Genomic DNA, 23648 nt, shown 5'->3' with positions numbered 1-23648 from the left:
TTAATGAGCATCTACTTAAGCGGTTTTTGATGATGGGAGGTAGTAGCCTAGTATGTAACACACTCACCTATGAACCAGAAGACCCAGGTTACCACCACTGTGTCCCTGAAAAAGACACTTAACCCTAAGGTAAAAAGAGGCGACTTCACTTTCTCCTGATGCAACAAATACTAAATATGATTCTTACAGTGGATTCTTCAAAATGGCTCCATCTCCACCACAGAGTAGGTGCATCCACATGTTTGACTGGTAGTGAAGGTAAGATACATAAAATGTAAATTTGGTGAAGAAAGTTAGAAGCCACCACCAGGGGGTGCTGCAGAGACACAAGGTTTATATGCTGCAGATGATTACAAAACCTGTCCCCTCAAAACCCAAATTAATGTCCACTGACTTAAAACTCAAGTGGACACATTACAGGAAATATAATAAAATATATATATATAAAAAAAAAAACAGAAATTAATGTACCAGCACTTTCATTCACTCGTTTTCTTTTTTAATTCATCTTTATTACTGATGTTTATGACATTTTGGCATGTATAATTTCTTTTTTTCATTTTCTCATCAAATAGAAAATTGTGCACTGTTAAAAACAAAGTATAAACAACAAAAGAATAAAGGTAAACAATATTTCAATACAAAATGGACATTTAAGACATTGCTGCTCCATTCCCAGTAAGAATTTAATAGTTGGAAAGCTTTTTGTAGTTCAGTGCGGTAACAAGCCCTTTGTTTACCTGTGACTATTCATCTTTTTTCATTATTATTTTTATTCATTTGTTCATTCTTTTTTTGGTGTAGACTATACAGTCTTTATTTAGTCCATTTTTTTTCATTTATTTATTAGTTTATTCTTTTACGTTTTTATTGTATTACTTTATTTTGAGGTGAAAATTACACTTGACTGACGAATGGCACATATGGTTGTCTGCTGAGACTCTTCTGTGGCACAAAGTGGCAATGACTGTAAAACGGGAGAGAAATGCTCACAAGTGTGAAGGTACAAGGCCACCTTTCAAGAGGAATGTGGGTCGAAGCGAAACAAACAGGAGTTCATCCACGGTTCTCGATAGGAAAGTGCAGGAGCTGTAACGGCGGGGAGGAAGGCGGGGAGCTATTGCTGCTCTTGTCTCTTGGCTAAAGCCTCCGCTTCCTGCCAAAAAGAGAGAAAGAGGAGACATGAGAGGATTCCAGGTGACGAAAGCAAGTGGAGTTCAGGGTACGTTGACAACAGTTTTCCCCAATTGCACACATATATGGTGCAATCTAAGAATCTTAAGTATCTAAGGGCCAAATGTCCTAGACCTGCCACACCCACTGCAGTTCCCCAGTGGACGGCCGGAGGCGCTGTTCAGCCTGTAAAGTGAACAGGGAGGACGCTGGGCCCACTGACGCGTGCCTTTATGGACTACAGCTTAATTAACAGTTGGCTTCCGAGCACCAGGCTGGTCCATCGCTCCACAGGAACCAGCCGTTTCCCACAGGGAACATGCCGACCAGCCAAAATCCCTCTCTCACTCCTCCATCACAGCGCTGCACACACAGCAGTTTATCGAACAGCCGTCTTGTGTATTTGTAGCGCCAGAAACACCAACATGTGTTGTATATTTGAAACACTTTAAAATGTTCCAGCTGCTGGGTTTTGTCACACTGAATTCACATTAAGATGCATAAACTGTAGAGTCGAGTAAGAATTCACAGACAGACACACACCTTTGACCCTGGGGGTGCAGTCAGGCCTAGAAATGCGTAGACGGCATTGTCTTCTCTAGCGCAGAAAAAGGCTTCATAGTTCTGGGGGAGAGAGAAAAACCGGGTTATCACGTGGCCTTGCTCACAGCGCTTTAGAGGACCTGCAAAATCAAAAATCTGTTTCTAATTGTCGTTATTTTCCTCGTTCTTTGTGCGGAATAGGTCACGTGCCGGGCCAGCGACTGTGGAACTGGTGGGTGTGGGTATGTACTGCCCCACCTGAAGTTCGCCTGTCTCTTTGTCTGTGTAATTCAAACCTCCAGGTATGTGCCCTGCCAGGTGAGACGTGTCCTCTCCGTGCACAGCTGTGAGAACCAGAGAACCACTGGGATGGACAGCAGTGGGCGTATTTTTCCACGACGGTATTGATTGCATTTTCGTTATATGTTATTGTGTGGCTGGTCTGTATATGGTCCCCATCTGATCCATACTGAGTCATAACTCCGACTGACCCCGCAATATCGTTCCTCGTTGAAGATCTGTGGGGGTAGAGGGTTCCCCTGGGACGGACGAGAATCCTCCGGAACGTTTTCCCGCATCCACTTCCTGTTCTCCTCGTTGGCAGCGATGTCGCACTCCTCAAACTCTATCTTGTTGGCAGAAAGGAAGCCCATGACGTCCTGCTGCTGCTTCTTGATCTGCAGAGATATAAAGACAGGATATAACTCCCCAATGTTGCATATTCATAAACGACCAACTCACAATTATAACAAGAGTAACTGCAGTCAGAGTCACTAGATTAGAATTCTGTTTTGGTGTGTAGAGAACAATTAGTATCAGTAGTGACAGGGACAGTCCCCCTGGAGACACTTGATCAGGGACAAAATGGCAGCAAGTGGGGTTTGAACCTGTGACTTTTGAGGTCTTCTGGTTTACATTTTAAATGTACAGTATTTATCAGACACCCTTATCCAGAGTGACTTACAATCAGTAAATACAGGGACAGTCCCCCCCTGGAGAAATTTAGGGTTAAGTGGTAGTAGCCTAGTGGGTAACACACTCGCCTATGAACCAGAAGACCCGGGTTCGAATCCCACTTACTACCATTGTGTCCCTGAGCAAGACACTTAACCCAAAGTTGCTCCAGGGAGACTGTCCCTGTAACTACTAATTGTAAGTCGCTCTGGATAAGGGCGTCTGATAAATGCTGTAAATGTAAATGTCTTGCTCAGGGACACAATGGTAGTAAGTGGGATTTGAACCTGGGTCTTCTGATTCACAGGCGAGTGTGTTACCCACTAGGCTACGACCCAAGAACAATAGCTAAACTTTCTTCAAGATCAAGTTGAGCTTCACTGTCATTTCAGCTACATCCATGTTTAGACAGTAGCTGTACAGCAAAACGAAACGCCGTTTCTCCGGAACCCGGTGCTACATGTATCATTGAAATGAAATTCCATACAGACAGTGAATAAAAGTGAATAAATGATAAACCGGCTGCATAAAGTGCAAACGTGGGACACAGGGAGTGTCTTGCTCGTATCGGTTCATTTCTGTAAAACCAGAAAAGACATTTCATGTGATATTAGCGGACGGCCGACCGCATGCTGCATTTTCCACGGTGCAATGAAAACAGGGCCCTAAACCTTCTGCTTGTTACGGCCCTTCAGCCGTAAAAGCAGGAGCTGCAACGCGGTGGCCCTCTTTAAACTGCCGTAATTTCGTCACTCAGCGCGTCGCGGCGGCGAGGAGACAGCTGGGGGTGGACATTGCTGCATTCGCCAGTTCTGTGGCGACGGAGGAATGCGAGGCCGGTGAAAAAAAAACAATTACGACTGCACCCCCCCCAACATAGTCCGCTCATCGGCACATAATTCGCGTGGAATTTGTTTGTTGGCGACTTCTGCGCAGGAATGTGCGCCGCGAATGACCCCGTTTAACCCCGCCTCTCAAAAAGTCTGCTTTTTGGCCGACAGGAAGTGAAATGTCAGGCGGATAAATAACTCAACAAAGGCCCGACTGTGGCACGCTTCCCTTTAACGGGGAAAAGGAGAACAAAACGAAAGGAGGAAACTGCGGTTTGAAAGACAAATTAGCCCAGACGACGATTTAGTTATTTTAAATTCTTTATTTACTTTTCATTTCTTGTTATGGTGATATTGGTTGTAGTATTTTGTACTATTTGTGCTCAGTATATAATGTTCTGAAGACATTACTTAATATGTGAAATGTGCCTTGTCATTTGTAACACTAAATAAAGGGTTCATTTTGAAAAAATAAAAAAATAAAAATTAGCCCGGGCGAGCGAGGGAGGGAGAGAGGGACGGGCGAGACAGCGGAGTGGGTGGCTACTGATGCACAAGGGCCGAGGTTCTCGCCGGCGTGGGTGTGTCCGAGAGAGAAGAATGGCCCTAGAAGGAGAAGCGGAACCGGGTGATATGCCGGTGCCTCGCCGCGGCCGAACGGCTGCCAAATATGGCCAGCTGAGAGGAGAGGGGACCGAACATCACCGAGAGGCGGACGCGAAGCCGACTGCGCTCACGTCTGAGCTCCATGCAAAGTGAGCCGGTCTGAGTATTTGAATGGAAGGGGGGGGGTAGGAGGCCGGCAGCTGCGCCGGCTGCCTGAGAGCGTGCCGGGAAGCCGGCCGCACCGTCGCACGACTTTTCTTTTCTTTTTTTCTTCTTCTTCCTGCGAGGGGGGGAGGGAGGGGGACGACTGCTGCCACAAAACCGCCATTGTCCGCAGGCCCGGCCGGGCCTGATTCATTTTAACGGGGCCCGTGCCGACCTTCACCTCCCGCCACCCCGCATCGTGAAGGCGACCCCTCGCCCCTTTCGTGGACTAGTCTCAGGTCCGAAGGTTCGGCGGGTTGATGGGCGTGGCTCCTTTATAACTCAGTTATTGCCTCTTGGCTGTCAAGCGGCCTGAACTCTTTTTTTCTCTCGTGTTGAGGCCGTGGTAACGTAATCCAGGATTTCTCGTCAGCTCAACCCACCCAAAATCTCTACGATTCCTCATGAGTTTGGGCTGGACTCCGACTCCGAAAGCCAAATAAATCATCCTGACATTCATACTGAACCAGTATTATAACGTATTATGACGAGTCTGAAATTGTAAATATGAAAAAAAGTTTTGCAAACAGTGGCTGGCTGTTTGGCTACAGTTGCCTCGAGATGAACAATAATGCAGATAATGCATCAGGTTCATCCATCCTGACGAATTAATACTATTCTCATGACGGGCCTGGGTGACAAAATGTATGACGTGATAAAGTTTTCCAGCCTAAAATGTATTTATCTACATAGGGAGCTGTGATCTTAAGATTCACTTCAGAGCTTCTGCTGGACATCCTGTTCATTACTGCAGACGACTCAAATTCATTTTGCCACTGTCTGTCCCGCGAGCGTGTATACAAGTCAAGTTCCTATCAGAAATTTCCCGACCCCGAATTCCAACGCTTGCATTCAAACGTCAACGACAGACAGCTGCACGATATCATTTCTTTTCTTTTTTTTCCTTTCCTGTTTGTATAACTCACCCATAAATTTCCGTCAACCCGCAGACTCGCATTTCCAGGCCTATTGCAACACGGAGTATGTGCTGTGAGCAAAGCACGAGGACAGCGGCTAAGCTGTCACCCGTCTCTTTGCCGGTTGGTAGAGACTCACTTCCTGACGCAACAAAGAGAAAAAATACAGCCAAGAACACGGGCCGAATGCAATAAAGCACCGTTGGAAAACAACCAATTACAAAGGAAAATTGTACAGGCCAGGTTCTTAAACCGGTTCCTAGAGCAGGACCCTCGTGGAACGTGTTCGTTCCGGCCCGGGCTTAAATGTAGATACGTTGGGCGGACACCAGTGTTCCCAGATTTTTGCCTCTCTGGGATGCTGGCAGGAGGGTCGTGACCCCCGTCCCACCTGAGCAAGAGAAGAGTAAAAAGAGGAAGAAGAAAAAAAAAACAAAAAAAAAACACTGCACATCCAGCACAGGCACCGAAAGGCCAGAGATGCAGCCAGAGATGCATGGTGGTAGTTGCCTAGTGGGTAACACACTCGGCTATGAACCAGAAGACCCGGGTTCAAATCCCACTTACTACCATTGTGTCCCTGAGCAAGACACTTAATCCTAAATTGCTCTGGGGGGGGACGGACTGTCCCTGTAAATACTGATTGTAAGTCGCTCTGGATAAGGGCATCTGACCAATGCCGTAAATGTAAATGCAGCCCTGGACGGCGCTACACCAACGCAACCTTATTTAGAATTAACGCACCGACGGCGCCCGTAACTGGCAGAAACCAGAGAATAAACCTGAGAGAGAAAGAGATGGAACTGATTTGTTTAATGCATTCGGTATATTTTTAAAAAATGATGAAAGAAGACGACAGCAGTAAATTGGAACGGCAGATGCGATTTAAGAAGAAAATGAAAGGCGACCGCGACGTCGGGCCGAAACGAGACGCGATTGTCCGCAAATTGTGCAAATTCGCGCGTCTCACGTGCTCGGCCCGACCCGCGGCTCTCGGCCCTCCGAACTCCGGTCTCCCGAGTTCGGGGGGAAGCGTCGGGTGGGCGTCCACACGGCCCGGCGGCGGCGGCGGCGGCATTTTTCTTTTCTGCCGTTGCGTGTCGGCGCTCGGTTCTTACCGACGTGGAGCCGGAGGACGTCGCGATGTAAACTTTGATCACCATGTTCTTGCAAGTCCTCGCGTGATGCTGCGATCAAAAAAAAATGAATATATATATATTTCTTTTTTTTAAAAAGATAATAAAACAAAACAGAAAACACGCTGCTCTTTGGTGTCTCGGTGGAAAGCGACAGGCAGCAAAAAAAAAATGATGAACTTGCGCGCAGACTCGCGTCCCAGCCCCTCGCTTTTTTCTTTTTTTTTTTGCCTCCGCCTCCCGGCACCACATCCCCCCCCCGCCTCTCACGCTGTTTCTTTCGGCCTGAAACGCCGTCATCTATCCGCGGCCCGGGTTCGGAACGTCTCCACGACCCGTGACAATGTGATATATATAAATACAGAAGAAGAAAAATAAACAATTTATTTATGCGACAGCCCGGCGTGGCGGGAGCTAAATATTTAAATGGTCTACACACACACACACATATATATATTTTTTTTTATTTATTTATTTTAGAATTTTTATTTTATTTAGTCTTGCTATAGTCTCGTCTCATTTTATTTTCACGTCCACGACCCCCATGTCCGGCGGCTGCAGGGTGCTGTTTCGAATTCCGCATGGAAATTACGGGGGCGCCACCTGGCGGCGGCGACGGCGCAGCGCACGCCGCCGTACATTTTGCTGCCTCTACGCTTGCCTTTGTTTTTTTTTTTAACGCGCAAAAATCGGCGAAACAATAACTCGCTTGGCTTTCGTTTCGTTATTTTTTTTTTATGTTTATATACATTTTTATAAACTACGACCTACACATGTTTTTAAACGCCTTGCTTGAATATTTCAGGCGCCCATTCATCGCGGGCGGCCATAACGTTGCACGGTTCAGACCTGTAGCCCGTTCGGCCGCACATAAGTTTTGGACAAACCTGCTAAAAAGGAGACAGACTTTGGCTTCCGCCATGTCTGCAAGGCGTCTCCGTTGGGGGGAGAATGTGAAGGTGGCGTCCCCCCCTCCTGCAAGCCGCCTACTGGCGTGCACCCCTATCAACCAGAAGAAAAGCTTCCTCCCTTAAATGAATTTAGAAATGCCAACCAAACAAGAATATGACGGACAAGAAGGGCGCCATTTTGTACCAAGGGCAAGGCGCAAGTGTTCGTTGTCGTTAGGGTCGATTTTTTTCATTGATTTGCTTTTCTTTAATCGCAAGGCCGTTTTGCAGGACCGTAAAAGACATTCCGAACTCACTGGCGTCAAAGAGTTTAAATACAAATACGCAAATCGCGTTGCGTCCACACGAACGATCCTCTCGAAATCTGCTGGCGACAAGAAAAAAAAAAAAAAAACGACAAAACAAACCTAAAATTCCAACAACTACCACGCTCGCAGGTTTTAAACAGGGGGCTTTTATTGCATTAAGTACTTCGCGCGTGAAGAAAACACCGGCTTGGTTGACCCCCCCCCCGCCATTCCCTCCCTCCGTCTCCTGGTCTCGGCGGAGAGCTGTGATTGGCCGAGAGCCGCGTCAATCACGCCTTAGCCGCACCCCTCCCCCCATTCAACCACTGGCTTTACTGTTTCCAGTGTGTTTACTACGGTATTTGGTATAAGGGGGCCATTCGCCTTATGCATGCAGTGAACTCAAAGCAGAGCCGCACTTGTTTTAGTCACATTTTAACGAAACGTGTCAGGATTTCGCCATGCCCAAGAGAAAGGTACGTCGCCCACTGGTCGCGCAGTTACTTTAAGCTCCTGAAATCAGAGAAGCGTAACTAGCTATTGATAGCTCGCTATTTTATCGTGAAGCCATCCTCACAAGGAAGGATAAATTAGAAACCCCATTGTTTGCGGGGGAAAAAAATAAAATAAGACTTTGCAACACACGAAAGTATCAAGCTCAGCAAGTAGCTTTTTTTGTCTTTGCGGGGGAGGAAGTGCGAACACGTTTGCATGCTTGTGGAGGTGAAACAGGCTTCTGCGGGGCTGTGCAGCCCCGTCCTGTAAAGGCAGGAGTCTCGCTGGGTCTCCATGCTGGTGAACCCGAAGCAGCCATGCTTGCAGCTCAGCCTATCCCCCAAGTGGAGCGCCCTGGAACAAATGGCGACTTTATCCGCCACGGTCGCTCAAACGGCGCCCGGGGCGACGCGGCACTCGACGAAGAGCGCGAACTTCCCGCCGGGGTCTCAAGAAAATGTCGGCGCCGTGTACAAACGCATGCAATTCTGTATTTTTCCTATTTTTTGTTCGCGTTGCCAGATGGGTGCGATGTCCCCCCATTCTCGCCAGGTGGCGCCGTAGCCGCTTGTTTCGTCCCATCCCCCCTTCTCTCGGACGCCCCCTTCCGGCGGGGTGTTAAAAATCCGCACAGTCAGTCAGCGAGGTGCATCACTAGATTGTAATTTTAAAATAAAAAATGTGTGGATTGAGGAAGGGGCACAGCTATATAATTTTACAAGGACACTTTCAATTACACAATATGGAAATTTGTTATTATTGTATATAAATATGACTTTGTCATATATATGTATATATCATAAATGTTGTAGAAAGCAGTATAAAAGTTTTAAATAAAATAACGGTGGTAAATGTAATTTTTATCTTAAATGTTCAATTTCAACTTCAATTTTCTCTTCAAACCAGGAAAAGCCAACAGCTGATGGAGACGCAAAGGAAGAGGTGTGTATTACATATAGGGTGTTTTTATTTTTATTATTTTTTAGGTCATTGTCTTTAAACAATTTATGGCATTGAATTGTGGATTGAATCCCTTTATTTATGTTCCAGCCTCAAAGAAGATCATCAAGATTATCTGCAGTAAGAAAAAGAGCAAATTCCTGTTAATTTATCTAAATTTTGGTTTGGTTTTTGCACAGCCTACTTTGCAGTGTTAACTGTCCAATAACAAACTTCTGGCCCGTTGTGCATCACATTTTCAGATTAGTTTACATTAGTTTACATTCTAAAATACGTTACCATGTACATATATACATTACAATGTAATTTCCATATATGCTACATGACATTTACACATTTACATTAATGCAATAATATGCATTTTTTTAGGGATCTTGTTCATTTGACATTGGTTAGACAAACTGCCACATCATGTTTTTTGCCTTTACACGTAGGCACATGTAAATAACTAGTTTTGCTTGTTGGGCTCATGTTTACTTGTCTGTTTTGCTTGTATCCAACCAGAAACCGGCACCAGCTAAGCCTGATCCAAAACCCAAAAAGACAACAAAGGTAAACTGACAAGTAAAATCTTTAGTTCTTATGTACATGGGTGGCTGTCTGGGTTTATTACACATACACATGCATGCTTATCAGTTTGGCCATTGTTATATCCATTTAATAAACAGAACTGGTAATAAGTTATTAGCAATTTTTTAAAAGGTGTAATTGATATATGCATGACTTTTTCTGCAGAAAGGGAAGGCGGTCAATGATAAGAAAGAAGACAAAAAGACCAAGGTAAAGGGCAAGGATAGCACAGAACCTGAGGCCAACGAAGAAAACCACTCAGAAAATGGAGACTCCAAGACTAACGAGGTGCGTGCATATCTCTCAGAAGTGGAGCGTCTCCAACGTACCTCCTGTTTATAGCACCTTCTTCTCACTTTTCTTCTCCAATCCTCTTCTTGCAGGTCGAGAAAGCTCCAGAAGAAAGCAAGGAGGAAGCAAAGTCCGAGTAATTGCACTGCCCCCTCTTCCCTCCCCGGCCTCAGCCCCCAGTCCTTCTCATCTCCTTATCGAGAAACATCTGAATCTCTCACGTGGGTGTCCAGCTCTCCAAGGCATATTGACAACAGAGGAATATTTTTATCAACCGTTTTATATCAGCACAGATTTTTAGCACAAGCCTAAACCTAAGAAGACCCTCCCGTAAACATGCTACGCATTCGCAGCGACCATATCAAAAGTTCAACTGGTCGAAAACAAAAAAAAACATTTAATTGTAAAGGTTTTTTTTTGTTTGTTTGTTCGTTTTTTTCCACGATTGTTGATAGCCTGTATTGTGTAGGAAAGAGCATAAGTGTGCGTGTAAAAGTTTTTAATTGTGAGTGGTTTCTCCACCCCCTACCCCCACCATCTCAATGATGTCACTCTCTTTTCTAACCTTGCATATATGCAGTGAGTCCCCCTTGCTTTTTGTCTTATGTCTTTTTTTTTTTTTTTTTTCCATTTCAGTGTAATGTCTATTAAAAAGAGGAATAGGACATCTGACAACATTCCAGGCAGTGTAACATGTTTTGGCGTATCTTTCAGAAAGTAACCCTGCTGAAGCGAATAAATTGAATAAAAAATATTTTGTTTAAAGTTTAAACACACAGCAGCGTATGAGGTCCCAGTGTTCTAAAGAATAAAGGAGGGAGAAAAGGAAGATTTTCTAATCAATGACGTTTTTTAGGATAAAAACCTAGCAGGTATCTGTACCACTCTGATGTTCTGGATGTCTCTTAATAAAATGGATTTTTCCTCATGCTGTTCTTTAATATTTTTTGCTCTTTATCTTTCGATGCCGTCGTAACCAATGTGGCGGTTGTTAATCCAAGGAACGCAAGAACCAGGAAACAATGTTCTCGATGTTCCACGTGCCTCACACATGTCTGGCTGAGAAGCCCACGGCCACCTTGGCCTCCGCCGTTTGTGTTGAATGGGCCAGCATGGAGGTGACATAAGGCTGGGCGGCGGCTGGAGGACCGCTGCGGTGTGTCGGGTGAGGTCGGCGTGCTGGAGTGTGGTCAGAAACAAAGGCCTCAGTGTTGAGCTCAGCATCTCGCCACGCCTCCGTCGATGGGTGGCTCACAAGGCTGACCTTTGTTTGCGAGACGGCATTAGCTCATTGTGATGTGACGTCCAGCTGGACGCGTGTGAAGAGTCTCAGAAACTGAGAAGTGATTTATAAAAAGAAGCAAAGATGAGGATGATACTTTAAAGCTGTACAGCCGGAGGAATTTGACAAGCAAGTTTATGAGACCAAGAAGGACTCTCTGTGGTCTCAAGAGAGGCATAAATGTGCAAAACACAACCGCCATGTTCACCTGCTAAGACCCATGCTCTTGAGTTTAGAACGGGACTAGACCTTCATAAGGCCCTGGAATTACTACAGTAACGGTGCAGAGACACCCGTCTGCGGCAACTGAACAAGTTTCATCTGCTTCTCACAATTCAAAGCGAATGTCATCGCACGAGGTGACAGTTTCCCAAAGGTTCTCCAAAGTGACCTGATCCCACGTCAGATCTCGAGAAACTTATCGTGACCGTGGCCTACTGCCGGACAGAGGCTCCTAGGAAGTTAGTGTGGCCAACAACATCCACTACACATCTTCACAAGTTCAACATCTCTTCCTAGTTCTCAACATATCTGGTGGCATTATTGGTGTGGCTCTGATGCCATAAAACCTTTTAAAAAGAAAATCTGGGTTGGGAGGGTGTCTTCTGTAAGGTCCTGGGGAGCTGTAGCTGGACAGGAATCGCTGGGCCTTCCTCAGGACGATGGTGATTATTATTATAATTACTTGCAGTACTAGTAGTGCTGCTTTTGTACATTAAATGCTCTACACATAAAACACGAGGGATTTGTTGGCTTGTGTCCTTCAGGATTATACGGATAATAAGAGGCCGAAAAATAGATCCATCTGAGGTCCATCTGTTTAACGTCGCAGATTAGGAATAGCGCAGAAGGCAGCAGAAAATTAATCTGCCTCCGCAAGCATCCAAAATCCGCTGCAGCCCAATAGTCCTTCACCTCTCGTGTATTAATAATTTTTCTTCGTTATTGGCAGACGATTGTGCGCAACGTTTGGCGCGACGTGAAAAGGCAGCGCCGGGCCGCAGACGCAGGGCCTGCTGTGCATGTGTGTGTCGATGATTTGGTGTTCTGGCTGTCAGCCTGGCCGAGCTGTGATGCCCATGGGGGAAAGTGGCCAGAACTGGACTTGCGCCTCTTCCAACAGCTCCGGCATAACTGGAGCATGAGATACTCTGCACACAGGATTTTTAGAAACACCATCAAAAAGATTTTAGACGCGCCGGTTCTTATTATAATTATGATTTGTGGCACTGATTCATATTATATGCCCCTCATTGCGATGATATACATTATTAATATAAGGCATTAATTTTATTTAGCTACTATGTTTTTTATGTTATCTGTATCTTTATTTCAATGTGCTTATTTTTTGGTGGTGGCTGAGTCTGTGATATTGACCTTCACTGCTAATGGACTTTTGCTCAGCCTCTAAATCAAAGGCCTTTAATCTTCGAATGGTCATAAATAAGCAGCCTTCTCCTGCCAGAGCCACATTAAGGTGCGTTTTCTTCTTCTTTCTCTTTTTGATGAATAAGATCAAAGAAACCAGATCGCCCCTGTTTCATTGTCAAGCAAAAGGATGGCCATGAAAACAGTGTGCAGGGAGTCTATGATGGATTTGTCAACAGTTAATTAACGACTAGTCATTAACTGGTGAATTGGGTTTTTTTGCAGCGTAATGCAGTGTGTGGTGCAAAACTGGACTAGTACCAGCATCAGTTATGCAATCAAACCTATAAAAACACGCTGGTGACGCATTTCAAATGTGATTTAAAATGAGACATAGAATTGTTAACAGGCTTAAGATGGTTGCATACATGTGCAGGAGATCAACAAAAACTATTAAAATGGATTAATTAAATGGGATATTTAATAACATCAACATGGCGCGGATTACATGATTTCATCATGGACAATATCCAGCAAAATACTGACTGTGTTCTAGACCATTCTATATATTCACCAATCAGCCTTAATGTTATGGCCCAGTATCAAGTAGGTCACAAAGCCCGTACCCATCAACACATGGACTTCACTAGACCTGGATTGGACTTTTTTTACCAGCACATCCTAGTGATGCTCAGCTGAGATGGGATCTGGGGAAGTCAAGACCTCAGCCTCACTGATTCTCAAATCATTTTTGAACCATTTCTGCAGCGTGGCGTGGCTGGCGAAGTGCTTGTAACTTGGCCAGCACCAAAGTTTTTGGTAGTGGGCACATCTCAAAGTAATGTCCACATGAATGACCTTTAACATTTTCAGCCATCTGAGCGAAAGTAGCTTTTCTATTAGTCGGGACAACACGAGCCAGCCTGGATCAGTGAGAAGGGGTGGTAGTAGCCTAGTGGGTAACACACTCACCTATGAACCAGAAGACCCAGGTTCAAATCCCACTTACTACCATTGTGTCCCTGAGCAAGACACTTAACCAGGCAGTGGTGGCCTAGCGGTTAAGGAAGCGGCCCTGTAATCAGAAGGTTGCCGGTTCGAATCCCGATCTGTCAAGGTGCCACTGAGGTGCCACTGAGCAGGCACCTGTCATGGCTACAAATTTCACTGTGTGCACCATGTGCTGTGCTGCTGTGTATCACATGTGACAATCACTTCACTTTATTCACTAACCCTAAGTCGCTCCAGGGGCCCCTGTTAATATTGATTGTAATTCAATCTGGATAAGGGTGTCTGAAAACTAGTGTCAACCCACTAGTTTTCCATCCTGTACACCAGGAACATCCCACAAGAGCTACAGTTTTGGAGATGAGGTGGTATGACCCAGCTGTCTAGCCATCACAATTTGACCCTTGTCCTTTCAACATCTGCATCTTTTTTATGCACATTGTTTTGCCAGATATGTAAATTAAGCGACTCAAGGACCAGACAACGGGGGTTAGAAGATTGTTTACCACATGTTTGTGGTATTAAAGTGAGTGTGGGGCGGACTGTTGTCGTTGCTGTGCAGTGAGTCACGTAAGTGAACGTCTGCTGTGTTCACCTGCGTGTGGCGTACTCAGACACTATACACGAGTTGAGTGTGACTCACCAGGCCCGCCACCTTTCTGCATAACGACATACTTCTTCACGTGACTCTGGACATGTTTCATCACAGTGACACATTGCATGGTGACGTCAGCAGCTGATGACAACAAGGGAAAATGAGGATTTGTCGACTGGTGTTTTGGTTTTCTTTGATGACCAAATATTTTATTTTATTTTTTATATATTCATATTATAATATTTATTGATCATGTGTGTGTGTGGGTGTGTGTGTGTTTTTTTCTTTCCGTTTCAGACGTTGTTATCAGTAGACCAACAGGGGGCAGCATTGATGCACACAAGTTTTTTTTTAGCTTTCTCAGGACAATTTTCATTCAAAGCGTGCAAAAAGGTAGAAATCAGTCTCATGGGTGGTATGTAATTTATCAATATAAAATGTAATATATCCCAAAACATAACCAGAGGAATTCACAGAAAAGAGAATACAGATGGAATCTTTTTTAATCAAAATTTCAAAACCAAAACTGTCAAAAACAGTGTTGGCTTTTTGTTGATTTTTTTTTTCTGTGGATGTTTCTGTCATGTAAAAAAAGTGGACCCTGAAAATCTGCATAATTTAACATGCATCGGTGACATTTCCATGTCTTTGTTCCATATATTTGCCGCATCAATAAAATGTTGGTGCATAATAATAAGGCTGTCTGTGGTGCCGGAAGATGGAAAAATCTGTTTCTACTCATTAATAGTCCCTATAGTTAAAGCACCTTTGATGTTAATGAGTGTTCATTTGCCTGCAGAATCAGTATCCATCTGACATAAGGTGAGAAAAAAACAGTCAGGCCTGTTTAGCCCGAGATCGCCTGCAATAACTAAACGAAGCGGTGGTGGTGGTGACCACTTTGCCACATCTGCTGCCAGGTCATTAATTAGCCCATCAGATTTATGGACATTTGATCAAGATCAAGTTAATTGCTTTCACTCGAGTCGTCAGTTAAACGGCGGGGTAAAGATAGCTCAGCCTGCTGCTGCAACGTCTGCATGGCGGTGCATTTGATTTTAATGCAGGCCTGTTCCCGCAGATGAATTGCCTCCTTGTCAGGGAATGCTCATCCCCTTCTTTACCTTGTGTGGCGCATAATTGAGTGGATGGATTGACGGACGGACGGACGGATCGTTGCAGATGCCCCGGGTGACGATTCATCATAACCTAGCCATATTCTGCACCTGAACAGCAGATGTGTTACTCGAGCATCCATCCAATCCCGCTTCCGAAACTCTGAAGGTCAGATAGCCAGTTGTGATGCGGCATGACCTTTGCACCCGGCCCTGTGGCTGACACTGAAGCCTCAAACGGGCTCTTATCTCCACGCCGCAGAGGCTGAATGAGCGGCCCCGGTGTGCGCTGGTCCGGTGGCTGTAATTAAAGCGTCACCCCTACGCTCGCTGTATTATTTAACAGGACTGGGAGGGCACCCCAGTCCCTCGTGTGACATTCTCCCGCTGCCACGTGGCTGATGAATGGGTTTATTTGTTTGTTTCCATGTAGAACGTGTCTGACCTTTAAGGACGAGTTTAATTACAGGTGGAATCACCAAACAGCTGATCGCTCCCCTATCGCCATGGCGATAAACATCCGCTGTCACTTTTTCTGTCACAATAGAGAGAAACATCTGAAGGTTTGCAGTCTCTACAGTGGCCTGGAGTCATTTTGTATGTGCCTCACGCCTCATGTGTTCTCATATCTCCTTCTGTCACATCGCTTTCCTTGGTGTATTTCAAGAGTATGGTGTGTGTGTGTGTGTGTGTGTAGGGGGGGTGTGCAGTCATTGCAGGTGGGGGAATCTATTCTTTCCGGGAATGCTAACAAGAGATGGAAACGAGTGGGCGTGTGGGTGACGTCAATCAGAACGTGTACACAATCCTCCCCAAAAACACACTAACACACACACACACACACACACACCAGCATCACAGCAGAGTGTCATCTCCAGAGGCAGAGAGCAGTGTCGTGGCAACAGCTGCCTCAGCTATCCTCAGGAAACACTTCATGTCAGTGGTTTGTGTGTGTGTGTGTGTGTGTGTGTGTGTGTTTCTACCTGTGCACTGGGCAAACTCCAGTCTAATCTACTCCAATCTACCCTAAGAGAGGAAATGAATCTATAAATACAATTTACTTCTAGGTTCAAATTCCACTGCTTTTTTTCTATACTGCATTTCTTTACTGCATTAATATTGTGTATTATTGTGTGTATTATAATGTATAATTGTGTAATAATAGTAATAATCAGTTGTCTATGATGAAAACTGTGTGTCAGAATAGTTTCCCCTTCTTGTTACAATACAACAGAGGCATAGATTTAATTTTTTTAAGATGCACATGTATTCATGGTATCATTCCACAAGGGGCTTTTTTATAGGCCACTGCAGACTCGCATTTTAATTTTACAGACGTAGCTCACACTGAACAAGAGCTGTTTATAAAATGATAAATCATTTTATAACAAGTGAATATTTAAGGGCACTGTTTCACGGTCGCCTTGGCGGCAATTGCTCTGTTGTCTTTAAGAGCAAGCGGTCTCTTCAGCTTCCTTTTTTTTTATTAATATGAGAATTCGTTAAGAGCACTGTCCAGGGAGACATACGGTTTAAATTTCATACTTCTGTTTTAATTATGTGCATTGGGGAGATTCTCATTTTACTGTATTAACCCAGTAAGATAATGGGTTTTGCCTGTCCATGAAAATTTATACCTCAGGAACTAGAACCATTTATTATTAAGTGACTTTGATGCCATAACAGCATTGATTGACTGCCTGCAATGGGTGTACAATGGACCCACCTAATGGTCCCAGAGGTGTTGAGGGGTTAACTATGAAGGGAAGAGGAGTTTTTTTGGACGTTTTAACAGACCTGCAGTCCCAGCCTTGTTTTTTTTTTTTTTTTTTTGGAATATGAATGATGGTAACAGCCTAACAAGCTCATTATCCCCCAGCGAGGCAGATCCTCTTTCTCCTGCACCTGGGAGAGTGTAGCTGAAGAACAGGCAGCTGAGCCTGGGCCATTGAAGTGAGGCTGTCAGAAATCTTTATACTTTACACCGCTGGATGAGGCATTCAGTAATGCAGTCTGGCTGGTTCATAAAGGGAAGCGGGAGCGGCAGAAAGGGAGAGCGACGTGCCACTGATTGCATGCGTCAAAGATGGGGATGATGCAGCGTATTGCTGTCCATCACACACTATTAGATGAGATGGTTATCATGAGAACGCTGGAGAAAAATGCTGAAAAAAGTAGTTGCAAGTGATCACAAATATATATAACTTCCCTTTTGACATTTCAACATAAAGTTCATGAATGCATTGAGCTGTGTACTATACATGCAGTAAAATATCAATATACTGGGTAAAACACTTGCCTGTGGACCATATGACCACAAAGTCACAGGTTCAAACCCCACTTACACCAGTGTTTCACTGATCAAGACAATAAACCTTGAGTGTCTCCAGGGAGACTGTCTGTATGACTACTGATTGTAAGGCATCTGATAAATGCAGCTAATTATGCAGCATGTATTTTAGACTTCAGTGGGTTCTGTTTCATCTTCAGTCTTAACAAAACGTAAATGTTTTATATAAATAACATTTACAATTTCTTTGTAAATGTAATATTGGCTCAGTGTGCTGTATTAGACTGTATCATTAATGGTTATTAATCTATTTCATATAACAGAAAAATATGACAAAGAAACTGCTGCAGCACAATTTAAGAACATGACTGTCTCCATCTAGTGGTGATTCCATGTAACGCACTGAATAATTAAAAAACAGGCTCTATTCTAACATTAAACATTAAGGTGTGTTACCATTTTGTTACTTTGATGAAAGACCAAAAATGTTTTTTCTCATAATGTTTAATAGGCAATACAAATTATTAGAGTGACTATCCTTTAAAACACAGTGACCCATAAGCAATGGTTTATGGCATTATGAGGGTGGTTTTATCTGATAAAAAAAGTGCTGTTCCACCTCATTGTAATAATGAATTGCATATGTGTGTAAACTAGGAAATAGAATAGGTATCAGTCATCATCAACTGTTTACTTAAAATTTCTGTATTTAAAATTAAATAACTAGTTGTGCACTATGATAAATCACAAAATCTTAATAAAATAAATGTCGGAAGCCATTAGTGCACTTTGAGAAGGTGAGTGAGTCCACACACACTCAAATGTCAAAATGTGCAGTTAGGGCGTGGTGATTGTTAGTTAAAAGCACAATGCCTTTTGGCTGCACCGAGCTGACAATGCTCACACACTGCTCCCACCAGCATGTACAAACATGTGCAAAATTCTGCAAACATGCACATTCGGCAAGAAAACCACGTTCCATTGCGCCTTCCGTCTGAAAAATAGCACCCTTGCGGTTTTCTATTTAAAAAACAGTTGATTTTCATGAATAATCATGAGGGCCTTTTTCTGATGGAGATGAAAATGCATGAAAAATACATCGCCTACCGTGTACACATACACGCCGACCTGTGTAATTAATCAAATTGCATGCACTCTGGTGCGTCGAGTGTGTGGCATCAGCAGCGAGGGGAAAATGTAACAGCTGGTTGTCCTTTGTTTTTAATGTTGCCTCAATTAAACACAGAACACTGGGTTTTATAATGGCCAAACATTTCAGTGACGGCTTCGGATGTGCCCAGTGTGCGCTGAGGGTGCTTTTATAGAGGGATTTATAGAGGACGTGGGCCATGTTGCCCCGGGCTGTGGGTCTGCTGCAGTTGCTCAATAAACAGTGGAGTCCCGGTGAAACCTGTCTGCTTGCCTCGTGGCAATTAGCAGGGACGCTTCCTCTTTTCATGGCTCGTCCAGCCCCTGGCTCATTTCCTTTAATGTTTCACAAACGTGGACACCATACTTGCCCTTTTGCTTTCTCTTTAAGGCATAAGGTGAGCGTGGCTTTCATCCAATAAAAAAAAGTGAGATGCAAAAAATTGTAAAAGGAACACAGAAGCACTCTCTCTGCCATATTGAGCTGGTACTGTTGCCCCCAGCGAAAGGCCACGGCAGTGAGTGATGGTCTTACCTCTACTTTCAGACAACAGGTGAATCACCGAAAGCTCTGAAGATGTAAGCTTTCATTGGACATATTGCGAGCGTGGTGAGTGGAGGCCCTGGAGTAGCACTGGAGTAGCGTTACCCTCCTGCTGGTGATGTGATTTAGTGTGGAACCTGAAGCTCAGCCAAACAGCGGTTCCTCTGAATGAAAGGCTCGCGCCTGGTGCTAGAATAGCAGAAAACGCATCTGAGGTGCGACACGTGAGCACAGATACATGTTGAGTGCAATCTCAGCCTTTCATAAGCCAGTAAATAATTAATGGTGCAAAACTGATGCATTTACATTAATATTAACAGAAGCCAAGTGGCTTGAATGAGCATTAAGAATCTGATGCCTGGCTGTTAATTGTTCTCCTGGCTTGACTCTCTTGGAATGGGTATTTATTTATTTACTCCTTCTTCTTCTTCTTCAGCAGTGAGAGCGTGGCGTGGCGTGGTGGTGGCGCTTGTAGAGTTGAGTCATCACAGTGGCGGTGGGGAAGGGAGATGTGTGCACACTGGGGACCGACGCGATTGCTCAGAGAGACAGCAGAGGAGAGGAGAGAAAAGATGGGAGGAGCAGGTAGAAATGAGGTACAAAAGAGTAAAATGGTGGAGTCCTTCTAGCTGACCTTTACCACCAGTGTGCGTAGTGTATTCATATTGAAGTGCGGATCAAACTGACAGGAAAACGGTACATTTCTGCAAATATTCGGTCAATTTTAAAAACTGAAGTCAATTTTGTTTATTTATGTGCAAAAATATTACTGAATGTGCAGATGGATGTGCAGTACAATGCAATAAGCGTTATATGTTAATATAAAGTAACCAATTATATTAATAGTTACGTTTAGCGTTAGTCAGGTGAGTAGTGTACAATGTAAAATATGTCAAATCAAATAAAAATTTTATTGTATATAAATGTTTCCAATGTAGTGTATGAAAAATATAGAGTTGAAACTGTCATATTTGTTTATATGTAGTTTATAATGCTCAGAACAGATGTAAAAAGTGTGTGTGTGTGTGTGTGTGTATTAAACGACCACTTTCATTCCAACCAATTCCACTCCAGACTTTCATATCAGTTTTTCACAGCAGAACACATCACCACACATCAGAACACAGCGAGATGCTAAAGCCATAACCCCACGCCACCCACAGTGATGTGGTCTCGCAGGGTCATTTCACCCTGATCTTTTTGGAAACTGATTTAGACAATATTAAAAGATCATGGGGAGAGTCCTCATTCCTGCCCTCCATTACTGCGGCAGGGCATGAGAGCAGGCCCGGCATTGCCCGTAATAAAATCTGCCATTTGCAAAAATATTTTGCAGTAATGTTAGCAATTCGGCTGCTGTGAAGCTAGGAAATAAACCAATGGCCACATTACAATTTGAAAGTTAAGCTGTGAAAAAATAAAAATAGAGTTTGTGCTTCTTTTCCTGTGAACTATTTTCTTTGTTCATTTTGATTCTATGCCATAATTGGCGTAATTCGGCGTTTCTTGCACACCTCATCCCACATAATTTGTTTTTATCTTTTCCAGAGCAATTTCAAAATCAAATGAGCAATCACACCCAAATCACTCATCTGTTCTTTTGCCAGCAAAAGTCATGTTGTGATGCAGGCATTAATCCAGAAGTAATGAGTAAATTATTATTCACAGTGCCACTTAAGTAGACGTTTCCTTCTCCTTTTAGCTTTTTGCGTACATGGAAAACCTGGAGTACGTCAGCAGTTAGGCCTAATCTACATCCCCTACAAGCGATGGCTCCGAATCAAGGTGACAGAAAACACGGCCGAGTGAGGGAGGAAAAGAAGTGCGTTTAAGTGAAGGGGTGAAAAATGCCAAAAGAGAGAAATAAGTGGCAGATGGAAGAGGTTAAGTTTAAAGAAAAGGAGGTGGAGGGAGCCAGACTAGGGCGGGGGAGACAGTGATGCCTGTGTTTCATGCGGTTTTTGGCTGTGTTTTATGGCTGTTTTAATGTGGATTTTGGCTGTGTTTTATGACTGTTTTTAAGCTGTTTTTGGTTGTGTTTTATGGTTGTTTTTATGTGGATTTTGGCTGTGGTTTATGACTGTTTTAATGCTGTTTTTGACTGTGTTTTTGACTGTTTTTTCACTGTTCACAGTTTTACTGTTTTCACTTGGCTGTGTTTCATGGCTGCCCACTGCTTACTAAGGGGGTTAAATGCAGAGGACACATTTCGTTGTGTGCACCATGTGCTGTGCCGTGCTGTAGTTTTTCACAATGACAATCACTTCACTTTCACTTTCCCACCAGGTCAGGGAGGAGCTCAATCTCCCAGATGTCTCTGTAATGGTCTACTATGTGTAAATAATACCTGCTACAAAGCCTACTGGCCACACTGTGCAGAGGTTTGCTGACTATGGAGATCAAGAGATTACGATCTATTGCTGCAGTAATTATGTTACTGCCATTTAAATAGTGTGAGGTCAATGTTCAGACACTCTTTTTCAATCTGCGCAGAGTTTTCTTCTGTGGTTGTAAGGGGTCTTGAAGCTGATGCAACTGGCTGGCCCTCCTGCAGCTTGTGAACTTGTGTTTGGGTAGCCAGTGCCAGTGGGTGTCCTTGTCCAGCAGATGACTCAATGGCTCACAGACACTTGACAGATGTGGCATGTATTTGGCTAGATGGTTTGCAAAGTCGATGAGCTGGTATCTGGTAACCGTTGGGTTGGGCATGTGTATGATGGCTGTCACCTTCTCCGGGTAGGGCCTCAACCCTGTTGCCAAGAGGCTAGTTCCACGCCAGTCCGCGCTATGAATAAACAGCCACAGCACAGCCGATGACTGAATGCTGCATGCTGCTGCCCAAGCTACTGTGAGTCGTCGATCCTGCTACAGATGTGGATCTGCCAGACGGCTAGCAAATAAACCTTCATGCCCTTGTGCCAAAGCAACACGCAAATCTTGCGGAAAAGTGGGACATTTCTCCAAAGTGTGCCGGTCAGCATAAAAAGATGTCCATGAGATAAATTAACTGGCTGTGCTTTATATAATACTGTGCAAGATATGATTCGCTGTACTGTTCATGTGAATGCAATTGATCAATCTCATGATGTTGAGCTGATAGTAGACATGACTTCATCTGTTTCTATTATTCCAGAGAGCATTTACCAAGCCTACTTCCCTGCATATGAACTGTCCAAGCCTACAGTGAATCTTTTCACTTTTCACTTACTCAAGAGAAAATATACCTGTTACAGGCTGCATGCATGTCACAGTTACTCATGATGGGCATACAGCCAGAGGCACATTCATAGCGGTTAAATCAGGCACTGCTTTGCTAATATTAGATTTGGGTACGGCACTGCATATTGAGGGAAACAAAATGTTACCAAAATCCAGTCATGAAGATTTCCCTACTGAACAGACGACCCCCTCCAGTGCTAGGCAACACATCATTGGAGATACAAGTGCAGGAGATCGGATGTCCACAAAACTCTGTTTAAACCAGATGCTGTTCTAATACAGCAAAAACTCAGGAAAGTTTCATTCTCAGTAAGACAGGCTTTATCTAATAAGCTTCAAGAGCTTCAAGATAAGGGATCATAGAACGAATGGATGCATCTTCATGGGTTTCTCCTATAGTGGTGACATGGAGAAAGGAAGACTGGAACAAAGCCTTATTATCGGTGGTGGCCACCGCTTAAAACACATGGAAGAGTTATTCACTGAACTGCGAGGGGCCACAATCTTCTCCACCATCGACCTAGCATCTGCTTAATACAAAATGTTACTGCATTGTGATATTACTGCATTATTCACACATGATGGACATTTTCATTTCCGCTGCGTTGCATTTAGCCTTGCATCATCCCCTTCAGTTTTTAAAAAAACTAAAAATAAATGACACTCACAGGCCTACCAGGAGAACAGGCCTACCTAGATGATGTAATCTCATTGTCGTCGTCTTCCTCCACTTATCAGGGGCAGCATCCCAAGTAGGGAATCCCAGATAGCACTCTCCCCTGCCACCTCCACCAGCTCCTCTGGCAGGACCCCAAGGCGTTCCCAGACCAGACTGGAGATTTAATTTCTCCAGCATGTCCTGGGTTGATCTGGGAGCCTCCCGCCAGCAGGACATGGAGGCGTCCAGGATCTTGTATCCATGATCTTGTTCTTTTCTGTCATTACCCAAAGCTCATGACCATAGGTGAGTTATGGGACACTCACCTTTCTGGCTCAGTTCCCTCTTCACCACGACAGATAGATTCAGAATCCGCATCACAGCAGATGCTGCCCCAATCCACCTGTCGATCTCCTGGTCCCTTCTTCCCTCACTCGTGAACAAGACCCCGAGATGCTTAAACTCCTCCACTTGAGGCAGGACATCTCTCCCGACCCGGAGATGGCAAGCCACCTTTTTCCAGTCGAGAATCATGGTCTTAGA

The 23648-nt window shown here is 44.2% G+C and overlaps 2 protein-coding genes across 3 annotated transcripts; one reads left to right on the top strand and one right to left on the bottom strand.

Annotated features, from left to right (window-relative positions):
* Positions 1–482: 482 nt before the first annotated feature.
* Positions 483–7295, bottom strand: sh3bgrl (SH3 domain binding glutamate-rich protein like). 2 transcript variants are annotated; one of them, XM_028960228.1, is made up of 5 exons: positions 7251–7295; positions 6346–6414; positions 2208–2393; positions 1717–1797; positions 483–1156 (listed from the first exon to the last, which is right to left on the bottom strand). In XM_028960228.1, exons 2-5 carry the CDS (start codon positions 6388–6390, stop codon positions 1118–1120), a joined length of 351 nt encoding a protein of 116 aa, XP_028816061.1. In that variant the 5' UTR covers positions 6391–6414; positions 7251–7295; the 3' UTR covers positions 483–1117. The 2 variants fall into 2 exon arrangements, with proteins under 2 accessions (XP_028816061.1, XP_028816060.1); XM_028960227.1 differs by lacking the exon at positions 7251–7295 and having other exon boundaries at positions 6346–6538.
* A 587-nt stretch (positions 7296–7882) lies between these two features.
* Positions 7883–10805, top strand: hmgn6 (high mobility group nucleosome binding domain 6). The gene is made up of 6 exons (XM_028960528.1): positions 7883–8037; positions 8963–8998; positions 9107–9136; positions 9521–9568; positions 9752–9874; positions 9970–10805. The coding sequence occupies exons 1-6, from the start codon at positions 8023–8025 to the stop codon at positions 10015–10017; spliced, it is 300 nt and encodes a 99-aa protein (XP_028816361.1). The 5' UTR covers positions 7883–8022; the 3' UTR covers positions 10018–10805.
* Positions 10806–23648: the final 12843 nt, after the last annotated feature.

The sequence above is a fragment of the Denticeps clupeoides genome, chromosome 18 (genome assembly GCF_900700375.1).
Source record: "Denticeps clupeoides chromosome 18, fDenClu1.1, whole genome shotgun sequence".
NCBI lineage: Eukaryota > Metazoa > Chordata > Actinopteri > Clupeiformes > Denticipitidae > Denticeps > Denticeps clupeoides.
The sequence above is the reverse complement of the archived record's forward strand: the minus strand, read 5'-3'. Positions and strand labels throughout refer to the sequence as shown.